This window comes from Hemibagrus wyckioides, linkage group LG17 (genome assembly GCF_019097595.1).
Source record: "Hemibagrus wyckioides isolate EC202008001 linkage group LG17, SWU_Hwy_1.0, whole genome shotgun sequence".
In the NCBI taxonomy this organism is placed as follows: domain Eukaryota; kingdom Metazoa; phylum Chordata; class Actinopteri; order Siluriformes; family Bagridae; genus Hemibagrus; species Hemibagrus wyckioides.
Window position 1 is genome coordinate 23,698,030 of NC_080726.1, and position 13,043 is coordinate 23,711,072.

The 13,043-nt window shown below is 37.2% G+C and overlaps 1 protein-coding gene across 4 annotated transcripts; it reads right to left on the reverse strand.

The window, feature by feature from the left end:
• Positions 1-279: 279 nt before the first annotated feature.
• Positions 280-8,932, reverse strand: LOC131367586 (uncharacterized). 4 transcript variants are annotated; one of them, XM_058412965.1, is made up of 10 exons: positions 8,572-8,932; positions 8,043-8,369; positions 7,322-7,411; positions 6,232-6,288; positions 5,859-6,131; positions 5,019-5,045; positions 4,767-4,814; positions 4,628-4,687; positions 3,202-3,258; positions 280-1,672 (listed from the first exon to the last, which is right to left on the reverse strand). In XM_058412965.1, the coding sequence occupies exons 1-10, from the start codon at positions 8,627-8,629 to the stop codon at positions 1,617-1,619; spliced, it is 1,053 nt and encodes a 350-aa protein (XP_058268948.1). In that variant the 5' UTR covers positions 8,630-8,932; the 3' UTR covers positions 280-1,616. The 4 variants fall into 4 exon arrangements, with proteins under 4 accessions (XP_058268948.1, XP_058268946.1, XP_058268947.1 ...); XM_058412963.1 differs by having other exon boundaries at positions 281-1,672; positions 4,628-4,690; positions 8,572-8,931; XM_058412964.1 differs by having other exon boundaries at positions 281-1,672; positions 4,628-4,690; positions 6,232-6,285; positions 8,572-8,928.
• Positions 8,933-13,043: the final 4,111 nt, after the last annotated feature.

The window sequence follows — 13,043 nt, forward strand, 5'->3', positions numbered from 1 at the left end:
GTCTTTGTATGGTCTAGCATTACAGTCCTGTGAAGAACCTCAAACCGTGAACAAAACCTCAAACCGAGTCTGGTATTAGATGTTTAGCCATGTGTTTAGCCATTTCAAGTTTAGCCAATGCTTTCCAAAGGAGACAACATTAAAAATCTTCTTAGACAGCATAAGGAGACTAATATTAGTTTTGTTGCTCATGGATTTCTAAGTGGTTAACATTACAGCTATGCATTTAGTGAATAATTTTGGATTAAAGGCAGGACACAAGTGTTTGCTCTGTTTGTTTATTAACATTAACTTGTCAACCACAACCACCAACCATAGTGATAATCTTTAATGAGTAATCAGAACAGGCAGAAGTTCAAACCAAGTCAACAGTAGAAACATAAAGAAAGGCAAAGATACAAAAAATAGAATTTACTAATGTTCAGCACAGACAAGTTTTCACAGTAAGGTATATAAACAATTAATGAATCCAGAAATTTTCTTTGTGAACGAAGAACAAGCATGAACAAAATATGGTTTTAGTGATCCTAGTTACTGCAGTCCTGGTCCATCCAAACAAGTGTAGTTTTTTGGTTTGTCAAATTCATTGCATTTTAATAAAACTTTTCTCTGACTGTCTCCTGGTATCTTCTGTTGCCGCTTCTTGCTATCTTCCCACTAGTTTGCGTCTGTGTAGAATTGATTTAAACTGCATCTCTATTCTAATGGATAGGATTTGCATTGGATCTTATGCAAATTTGCTATTGTGTTGTACTTCTAAAGAAAATTATATGCATTAAAAATCTTTTGACCTTCGATCATTTGTTCTCTCTAACAGGTGGAAGGCCACATAGATCTAGTTACAGGGCTTAGAAAAAGCATTAATAAATTCAACACTAATCATAAACTTAGCATATAATCATCAGAATGAAGGACCAATTTATGATTATAATATATTATACACCAATCAGGCATAACATTATGACCACCTGCCTCATATCATGCTGCTGCCAAAAACAGCCCTGACCCGTCGAGGCATGGACTCCACTAGATCCCTGAAGGTGTGCTGTGGTATCTGGCACCAAGATGTTAGCAGCATTTCAACTTATAGGACTTAAAGGATATTTTTGATAGATAGTGACCACTGCAGACCGGGAACACCCCACAAGAGCTGCAGTTTTGGAGATGCTCTGATCCAGTGGTCTAGCCATCACAATTTGGCCCTTCATCAAACTCGCTCAAATCCTTACGCTTGTCCATTTTTCCTGCTTCTAACACATCAACTTTGAGGACAAAATGTTCACTTGCTGCCTAATATATCCCACCCACTAACAGGTGCCATGATGAGGTACTGATGATGATGATACTCAGTCTTATTCACTTCACCTCTCACTGCTCACAATGTTCTACCTGATCGGTGTATTATACAAGGAAAAAAATCTAAAGTATATGGTTAGCATATGATAATTGATGATTAAGTCTGAGAAGTAATGAAAGAACTGAGAAGAATGAAAAAACAGAACCATTTAGCAGTTTTCTTACTTATTAACTCACAAACCCAGTGGAACAATAATTAACAAAATATTACAATAAATTCATGTAAACAGGCCTATTGTCCAGTGAATTAAAAAATATGACTATTTATTGTGTTTTGGAGTTTGGTCATATAATGGATTTTTGAACTGATATTCAGCTGGAGAGAAATGAGAAAGGAGAAAACATATGTAAATATTATTGTGTAATATTTTAACTGTACAATGAATAGTTCACCAGCAATAACATTTTTAATAATTCTAATAATAATAATTTAAAAAGTAATATATTTTTGTTATATACAGTACAGGTGCTGTTCACAATGGACTCGTAATAGAGAACAAATATACATAGCATGTGGGCAGAAAACATCATTAACTGCATTCATTTAGATTCAGTGATTTAGCCATTTCCATTCATAATTATTACAGCAACAGCTCTGGCAGTAGTCTTATTTATGTAGGCCTAATTATTTGGATATATGCTGAGCATACAGTATATAGGTCTCTCTCTCTGTCTTTCTGTCTCTCTCTCTCTCTCTCTCTCTCTCTCTCATATATATGTATATGTATCAGCTAAGATGTCTTTGTATATCCAATGCTAAAACACTATTAACAAATCATCACTAACATAAATGATGATTCCATGAAGTATACATGTATTCTGTATTCAGAAGGCTAAATTAAATTGTGCCTGGTGAGATTTGTTTAATCAAAATTATTTTCCTATTTTTCTGTTGCTTTTTGGCTTAGACAGGAAATACAAGGTGCAGGCAATGCAATCAGTCCAAATGATATTAGCAGTATCATTTTTATATTATATTATATTATATTATATTATATTATATTATATTATATTATATTATATTATATTATATTATATTATATTATATTATATTATATTATATTATATTATATACATTCATAATGTTATCAAAATATAGTAGTATTGTGACAGGTTTCTTGTATATTATTCAACGTAGTAGTGATTATGTGATTCTATCTATCTATCTATCTATCTATCTATCTATCTATCTATCTATCTATCTATCTATCTATCTATCTATCTATCTATCTGTCTGTCTGACTGTCAGTTCATCTATCTATCTATCTATCTATCTATCTATCTATCTATCTATCTATCTATCTATCTATCTATCTATCTATCTATCTGTCTGTCTGTCTGTCTGTCTGTCTGTCTGTCTGTCTGTCTGTCTGTCTGTCTGACTGTCAGTTCATCTATCTATCTATCTATCTATCTATCTATCTATCTATCTATCTATCTATCTATCTATCTATCTATCTATCTATCTATCTATCTGTCTGTCTGTCTGTCTGTCTGTCTGACTGTCAGTTCATCTATCTATCTATCTATCTATCTATCTATCTATCTATCTATCTATCTATCTATCTATCTATCTATCTATCTATCTATCTATCTATCTATCAGTTTATGCCAATGTGCATGATGAAAACCATACACTAATATACCCAGTCTAATTAGAATGTGTACGCATACACGTGATAATAATGTATTAATATCGACATGGGACTACTGTCTGAGCCGGCTGTATAAAAATATCGCATTGCATTTGAGAAATGGACCGCACTGTGGTGTAAGAGAAAGAGAATAAGAATATAAGCCCACTGTGAGAGTGTAATTTATAACTCTTCAGTGGTGTCAGTGTACCTTTGTCTTTTTTCCTTTTCCCAGCACGTGCAGACTTTTGTATCTCTGACTGATTTGCTAGAACATAAAAGAACAAGATGGTTTTTAATGTTTATGTACAGTGGATATAAATGGCAGGTTTTGTAAAAATATTAAGGCAATATAAGCCAAGATAAGAACATAGTCAGACGTTTTCCAGCCTTTAATCCGATATCAACCAACCAAACTGTAGTGTAATACTAATACCAAGGTAGATCTTTTGGGGTGTAATTCTAATGAAAAAGAAAGCTTATCAGGCAAAGAACTCCATAACCATGATCAGGGGTCTGCAACTTACAACATCAAACAAGCCTCGTTAGCCACAAAACCTATCTGACCCCTAAAACGAAGATAACGTGACATAAAAAGTATTAAATCCAGTTAGTTTGTTGCATTTATGAAATTATAGCACTACAAAAAGGAAACCTTTTTTTTGCTTGACTCAGCTTTCCGCAGCAGTTGCTCTTTTTCGTTCATCTCCAGCTTTTCCGCAAAAATGCTGTGTGTTTGCTCTGGAAATGTATTTCTACATTAGATTTTTTTGTTGTTTGCTAATCTCTTGCCACATATTAAGCATACACGTAAGCCAGTGTCGTCAGCAGTGAAGGCAAATGAATCTGTCCATAAAGTGTTAAAGGTTCTATTTTTTGCATTTATCTATAGTGTTGACCTCACCTGGCATTAAACACTTTATTAAGGCACTTAATTTTAGTCTAACAAGACCACCTTGATCTGGAAACTAAAAGGTATTCCATTGGAAAAAATCATATATCAATCATTTATATCATAAAATAGCCTTTATTTATTCCCATACGCTACAGGCAGCCACTGCAGAGGGATGAAAGAGCCGCATGTGGCTCCGGAGCCACAGGTTGCTGACCCCTGCCTATGATGACGCATTCTGGTGGGAAGATCATTCTATGGACCTGCTTCTCTTGAGCTGGGACTGGGGCTAAAGTCAAGATAGAAGGATTCATGGATAGCTCCATGTACCATCCATTCTAGCAGGTCAGCTAAAGAGGAAGAAAAATTTACCTTCCAGCACAATAATGAGCCAAAGCACAAATAAAAATCAACAAAGAAATGCTTCAGTAGGTCAGTGTACTGGAATGGACATCACAGTCAAAGCCCAGACTTATATTCTGTCAAAAACCTGTGAAAAGACTTGAAGAGAGCGATAGAAGTCTAACTGTGATAGTATAGGCAAAACTGTTTATTCAGTCAGGATATTGTTTTTCTTTTCCTTCTTTAAAGGTGGAAAAAGATCTGACAAGACTGACCTTGGTTTCATTTTTCACCTCCCAAAATCCTGCCATTTTAACAGGGTTGTGTGGAATTGCTTTAATCACTGGAATAATTTTAATTTATGGAATACTAAAGAAGTGGAAAATAAGGAAATGTTACATACCATAGTATTGTCCTTCAGAATCTGGCTGCTGATTTGATATTTTTCTGGATGCTGCTGCTGCTGCTGAGGTTCAAACACCTTGTTTGACAATTTTATAAGCAATGCATGATAAATATGATGAAAGCAAATAAAGAATTACCTTTTGCAGGAGATTTTGACTTTTGTTTTGGACCGTGCTCATCATTTTCTTAAAAACAGAAAATGACAACACTTAGTATTTGGGCAAGAACAGATAACTATGACTAAGATCCAGTACTTATTAATACTAATACATTTTTATACAAGTTTATAATTGTACTGTACAGAGTATTTTTTTTATTGTTATTGTAAAAAATAATTGATTAAATGAGTAAAAAAAAATACATGGGAGATAAAAAAAAAAAAAGCATACCATAGACACTTTCACTGCTGTGGAGACCTGGAATAAAGATCAGTAAAAGTTTCAGTTAAAGTTACTGTTTTATCCCTATTTATTTTATCCCTAATGAGAAGCCTGAGGTGATGGTGGTGAAGAAAAACTCCCTGTGGTAATATGAGAAAGAAACCTTGAGAGGAACCAGGCTCAGAAGGGAACCACATCCTCATTTGTGTGACACTGGACACTAAATAACGTAAATGTAAATAATGTCCTTCTACAACAGCAACCAAGGGCCCTTGAGGAACTATAGAGTTCATTATAGACCCTAATTCATTGCTGTCACAAGCTGACAGATGTAACAGCAGATCTGTGACAGTGTTAAAGTCCCCAAGTGGTTCTGTCCATGGCTGTCTCCTGGGTCACAGGCTGTCCACTCAGAACCATCCACAGCATCAGTGAGCACCACCAAGCGATGAGACTCCCACCAGGGGTAGAGCCAGTGGTCACACTGGAATCTCAGAACACTGGGAGCTCGGGAGTGGATGATCTAAGATGTTAACTAATTAGGTAATTTTTAAATGTCACTTGTTTAATCAAAAAATTCAGTATTTAGTGGTTTAAATATGTCCTTGTAAGGTTTAACGTCTGAAAACAGACCGTTTAGGTTTAACTGGTTAACTTGATAGTTAGTATGATAGTTAGCTTGCTCTTTAACACAACGGCTTTTTAATTAAGCAGACAAATGTTAAAATGTTAAAACACACTGCAAGATACCGACATAATAACACAAACGGTGTCTTGAATATCTGGTAACAATTCCACATGTGATTATTTCCAACATAATACAATGTTTGTGACAAAACTTTCCATTACCTGGCATATCTCTCTTCAAATAGCATTCAGGAGGGTGCAGGGTGTCAATATCGTCATACTGTTGCTGACAGTTTCTTCCCTCAATGTTCACGTAATCCTCATCCTGCTCTTCACTCACTGTGTCTTCATACTGGCCTTCGTGCTCTTCTCCTGCTGCGTTTTCGTAATCCGCTTCATGAGTATCACTCTGTATGTCTTCATACTCACCATCGCACTCATCAACCTTGACTTCCTCACCATCCACTGTTCTGTTCTGTTCTGCCTTCCTTTGTTCTTATATAATATAAGCACCATAGAGTTCATGAGGTTTAAGGTCATCATCTTGCTTTCATAAAGATCTAGAGATGGTTGGATGATGACAGATAGTACTCACCTTTGTTTCCTGAGTTGATGTAATAAGAATCAGATGATCTTATGAGACACTTTCCTGCTAACACAGAGAATACATTGCTACAACTGTTCTTTCCAGGTAAATTATCCAGGTAAATGGAGTTTCAGCAATGTTTTGTCATTGTAACAGTACGGTATTAGCAATAGTAACAATAGCACTGTAGTATTGTTCAAGATAATTTGCAGTTTAAGCAGAATATTACCACATTTTTCCAGAAATACACTGAATATTTTTTCCATGTTAAAAATATTGTAAACATATTTACAGTATAAAATAAAATATTCCGTTAACATTCATGGCAGACGCCATTATCGACTTACAGAGGTACGTTGAAGCATCTATCAATAAATAGGTCTTGATACTAGGACTAGTCTAAAAACTCTTTAGGAGACGTACTATAGTAATAAAGAAAAGCACACGAACAATATTTTTATGTGCTGATTTAAGTACTTCAAGACGACTTCAGAAAGCTGGTGACTCATCTGTTCGGACATCTAGGGGAAGTCCATTTTACCCCCAAGGTGTCAGAACAGGGAAAAGTCTTCACGCTTGCCTTCGTAATACTTGCCATAATTCATTTCCTCCTTTGGCTGATGATTAAAAAATAAAGCAACTTGCAACTGAAGCTGGATAGAACTGAACAAAAGGTTATGGGTCTTGCTTAAGCACCCAAAACATAGCAGCAGTGGAACTGAACACACACCTTTCTAACCTTTAACTCACAGCAGTAATCACTGAGCAAACACAACTAGCTTGCTTTGATTCACGGACATCTAGAACTGAATTTAAAGTTGACACAAAGAGAATTATCGAGACGTATCGTCCTCACCCCTGCCAAAAAATATTAGCTATTTCACTATGAAATTTGTTTTCGGGTATTTTATATAAACCAAAGCACTTCTCTATTTTTTTAGATCATTTTTTACACTACAAACAAGCAGAAAAACCCAATACTTTGCTGTAAAATAAAGACTGTAAATTAACAGCAGTTTTATTAGTGTACAAAATATAAACCCCAGTGGCAAGTATACTTTAATAGGAACATGTCCTTTATGAAACAAAAAAAGCTCACCTCTGAATTTATAGATAAGGCTAAATATAATCACAAGCAGAATGAATATTCCACCTCCAGCAGCGATGTAGTACCATGGGAAATTTAAACCTGCAACCACATAATGACCATCATTTCAGTATAGTGACGAAGTAAATCCAACAGACCTGCTATATCTGCAATATACAAAAATGCAGGTCATTTTTAAAAATTGAGTGGAGGGGAAACTGGAATAAATGGACTGTCTTAAATATTTTAAAAATGAATAACAAAACAAACTTATTTCTGGCATCTGTAACATAGCACATGTAAAATTTGTACAGTTGTGAGGGTACTGAAAGGGAATATTGAATTATTTACTCTATCATACTTTGGTATATGGAGGACAAAAGCCTTAAAAGTGCATTAGGGACTATTTGTGTAATGATTTGCTCCACATTATTCTTATTATGCCATCACTGAGGCCTTGTGATATAGCGTATTGCTCAAACCAAATAGTTTCATTGTCAAGTAAATTCTCTCAATCACTCACGTTCAGTGACCAGTGACTTTATCCTGGTCAGGGTCACGGTGGACACCTTGGAAACTAATACTGTAACACCTTAGCTGTGCATCTTGGTTTATGTGTATATATTTCATTAATTAGCATATTAGCTTATGTGCTATCAGTTAGCTAGTTTCCTGTAGCAGATTCCTTTTAAGCATTTCATTTAAAAATACTATTCACCATCCAAAGTCTTACCTCCTTCCTGAAAGGGCTTTATTTCAACTCTCTGGCATTCCCGGCTCAGCTGACAGCAGTACATGCCCATGTCAGACGCCTGGAAGTGATGAACGAGGATGGAGAAGTTTCCTCTATCGAACAGGTAAGGGAATACTATTATTCTGCCATCCCTAGGATCATCAAAGTTGACGGATCCATTAGGCCCGATGTTTAGGAGGCTGGATGTTTGGCTCCATCTGGCTTCATTGGTTTCTTTACTTTTCGAAAGGTTGCATGGGAGCAGCACCTGCGAGCCCAGCTGAATGTTCAGAGTAACGTTCCTACATGACTGTAAGCAATTCGATTCTGAACAACAATGGGGAGCATCAAAAATGTTATTCAGAATGTGTTTGTCACATACAACCATATACAAGTTAACAGTCATATAATGACACTAAATTATTCGAACATTAATTTTTCACTAAAAGCTAGTGTATGAAAGTATTAATTGGGCTTTTACAAGTATCTTTAATTTATCCCAAAGATACAAAGCGATTTTTTCACTCACCGCTTGGCACAAGTGCAGCGAAAATCATTAAAAGCTGAACAAAGTATTTCACACACATGTCCTACCCACACAAATTTACAATGACATGTAAGAAGCAGAGCACAGAAATAGTCCAGGCTGAAAATGGCTGTCCTCTGTCATTTCCTAAAACACACCCACCTTGTCAGACCTGTATGTGGACACTTGCTGAAGTATAATACAAACCTGTTCATCTAAGGATTTTACACTAATTTCTACTTAATTATACCTGTTACACTGCTTACAAGAGCCCGAGCGACACCGTATTTACAAACACCGACAATACATCATATTTTATTACAAACACATTTGGTGTAGTTGCTAGGGTTGACATATGCTGTTGTAAGTGGCTGAGGTAACATGCTTTGAGGCATTATTACACCTAGCTCATATCCAGCTTCACCACATCCTGTCATACAGAAAGGTCGATACAAGCTGTACCTATAAACAGAAGAGTACGCAAAAGGATTGCACTCACAGGATAAAACTAACAATTTAAAGACTGTATAAATTTTATTTGTGCTGTATCACAGAATTCCTTTCCATAAATTTACGCTTATCATAAAGTACCCATTTATTTGGCTATTAAACAATTATGTGGTGGCAGTAATACAAAATTGTCATCCTAAGAATCGTAAGGAAAAGCTAATTGTGCCTAAAACTCTAGCCTGAGCTAATGGAACCGAGGCATGAAATGAGAAAGATATCTGTGTAATGTACATCACACTTTCACGTCAGCCTTGTAGCACAGAGCTGCACAGAAACCACACAAATCACATGGTTCATTCTGAAAGGTGCAACCCACCGTTTCCTTTAAATGTTATGTTAACATTTCTGTTACTTCTTCCGCTAAAAATATACATGGAGATTACGTGACAATTATTTCCATTTGTACTAGTTCATACTAAGCATAAATGATCTCTTGTATATTGCTTTAACCCCTCCCCATAATAAACCACTGATTATGTACTAATATGAAGTACAAAAAGGCCTAATCAGAAGCTCTCCGAAAACTAAAAAGAGAGAGCAGCTATTTATTTTTTATGATAACAGTGCTTTAGAAAAAGCAAAGATATTCTGTTCGTAAAAGTTTTATTTTTTTATTTATTTATTTATTTATTTATTTTACAAAATAAAAACAGCAGCACCCCCATGTGACTGGGTGTTAACAGGAACGTTTTAGTGGCTTCATTAATTCTTTCTGAAATTTTATTTTTTTGTGATTTATTTTTATACTGCAGCGCTGTTGAAGTATAAGGTTTTGAATGGTTTTCATAACAGCAGCTCAGAGTGTTCTGTCTGCAGGACAAATCATCAGTGTTTTCTGTTATTGTTTATTATAGTTTGCTCATTCTAACATGTTTTTACACCGACCAGGTATAACATTGTGAGCAGTGAGAGGTGAAGTGAATAACACTGATGATCTCCTCATCATGGCACCTGTTAGTGGGTGGGATATATTAGGCAGCAAGTGAACACTTTGTCCTCAAAGTTGATGTGTTAGAAGCAGGAAAAATGGACAAGCGTAAGGATTTGAGCGAGTTTGATGAAGGGCCAAATTGTGATGGCTAGACCACTGGATCAGAGCATCTCCAAAACTGCAGCTCTTGTGGGGTGTTCCCGGTCTGCAGTGGTCAGTATCAATCAAAAGTGTTCCAAGGAAGGAACAGTGGTGAATCGGTGACAAGGTCATGGGTCAAGGCTCAGTGATGCACGTGGGGAGTGAAGGCTGGCCCGTGTGATCCGATCCAACAGACGAGCTACTGTTGCTCAAATTGCTGAAGAAGTTAATGCTGGTTCTGATAGAAAGGTGTCAGAATACAGAGTGCATCACAGTTTGTTGCATATAAAGCTGCTTAGCTACAGACCAGTCAGGGTGCCCATGCTGACCCCTGTGCACCACCATTTGGTCAATATTCTGCTGGGAAACCTTGGGTCCTGCCATCCATGTGGATATTACTTTGACACGTAGCACCTACCTAAGCATTGCTACAGACCATGTACACACTTTCATGGAAAAGGTATTCCCTGATGGCTGTGGCCTCTTTCAGCAGGATAATGCACCGTGCCACAAATCAAAATGGTTCAGGAATGGTTTGATGACCACAACAATGAGTTTGAGGTGCTGACTTGGCCTCCAGTTTCCCCAGATCTCAATCCAATCCAGCATCTGTGGGACAAACAAGTCTGATCCATGGAGGACCCACCTCACAACTTACAGGACTTAAAGGATCTGCTGCTAACATCTTTGTGCCAGATCCCACAGCACACCTTCAGGGATCTAGTGGAGTCCATGCCTCGATGGGTCAGGGCTAGTTGTGGCAGCAAAAAGGGGACCAACACAATATTAGGCATATATTCTTGTTTGTTAGAGGAAACTGAAAGTCTTCAGTGCAACAGTCAGAAAAAAGCTACAAAGATGGAAAAGATGGTTTCCAGTTTCTCAGTGCCATGTGAACGCACACTATATTGGCAAAAGTTTTGGGATGTCTGTGTTTACATGCACATGAATGTAATATGGAGTTGGGCCACCCTTTATAGCTATAACAGCTTCAACTCTTCTGGGAAGGCTTTAGGAGTGTGTTTATGGGAATTTTTGACCATTCCTCTAGAAGCACATTTGTGAGGTCAGACACTGATGTTGGATGAGAAGGCCTGGCTCACAGTCTCCGCTGTAATTCATCCCAAAGGTGTTCTATGGGGTTGAGGTCAGGACTCTGTGCAGGCCAGTCAAGTTCCTCCACACCAAACTCACTCATCCATGTCTTTATGGACCTTGCTTTGTGCACTGGTGTGCAGTCATGTTGGAACAGGAAGGGGTCATCCCCAAACTGTTCCCACAAAGCTGGGAGCATGAAATTGTCCAAAATGTCTTGGTATGAAGCTGAAGCATTAAGAGTTCCAGAGCCCAACCCCCGAAAAACAACACCTGAATTCAATGATTTGGCGGGGTGTCCCAAAACTTTTGGCAATATAGTGTTTGCCAAATCTTTAAATACCTATATGGCAAGATTAATAATCATATGGTCCAACCAGAAGTGATGGTTTAAAGCAGAGATGTAAAACAAAGAAAAAACCTGAAAACCAATTTCAAGATTCGAGACATTCAAAGGTATATTTGTCATATGTTTGTTCATAAAAGGTACAAAGGTGCAGTGACATAAGAACGGCAAAGACTGAGCATAGCAAGAACAGTAAGTATACAATAAGTCTATACTGACAATATAACAAGGGGTATAGGGGTACAGGTGAGTGCAAAAAAAAAAAAAAACCAAGATCATCCGAGAACTACACTTGTGTATGAGAATGTGTGCTTTATTTATTCATTTATGTATTTATTTCTTTATTAAGAATTCTTTTTATTGGTAGCATGTGTGAGTCACATAACAGACAGCATTAGAGTACGAGTATACGTATAACAACAACAACATTAGCTTGTTTCTTTCTGTATTTTGGCAGGCAAAACCTGTTTGGTCCCTGAAACAAATTTAATATAGTTTCACTATTGCTCAAACTTCCGTTCTGGGGGCCCACCACCGTTACCCAGTATACACCACAAGTAGAAGCAGTACTCACAATGTGGGAAGCTCCAACCTCTTTTTAGCCATTGGGGCCATTCACAAGCCATTTCAACACCACCAGAGATGATGACTGTGTAAAGAGATGATTGTGTAACTGTGCATGCAGGAAGCAATACAGGCCATCACGGACTACAAGATGCATTGCAATAAATGCTGTAAATGGCAGGAAGACAGAGAAAACCCTTGCAAAGTTGCAGCACTACTAAAAACATACATGGGCAAGTCCTCAGAGACTGTACAGATCAGCTGTTTTGATCAGCAAATATCCTAAAATACTGTATCTTCACCTCCTTATACCATTGCAGGTGCTTGAAGGCTACCACTACTATACCAGTACTGATCTATCCAACCAACATGATATTTTTTGAGCAGCTGATCGGTCTCCTCAGGAACCACTAGAGATGCCATCCTGTGCTGATCACACCTCCTGTAAAGTATATCTGGCCCCACAGAGTGTTGGCCAGGACTGAAGATCCATCTCATTAGCAAGGATTAAATGAGCATTAAAGTGATATTTTAATTTATTTCCCAATTACTGACAAAGGTGGGGTCAAACATGAACAAATTTATATCCTTCCACTTAATATTTTAGTATTGTCAGTAGCAGTTATTTACTGTACACTGATCAGCCAAAGCATTGAAGCCACAGACAGGTGAAGTGTCAAGGGGTGGGATATATTAGGCAGCAAGTGAACAGTTATCAGTGGTGATGTGTTGGAAGCAGGAAAAATGGGCAAGTTTAAGGATCTGGAGATCAAAGAGTGGTTTGAGGAACATGAGTGCAGGGTGTTGACTCCAAATGACCCTGGGACTCTATCTGGTTGAGCATCTGAATTTACAGGAATTTAAAGGATCTGCTGCTAGTGTCTTGGT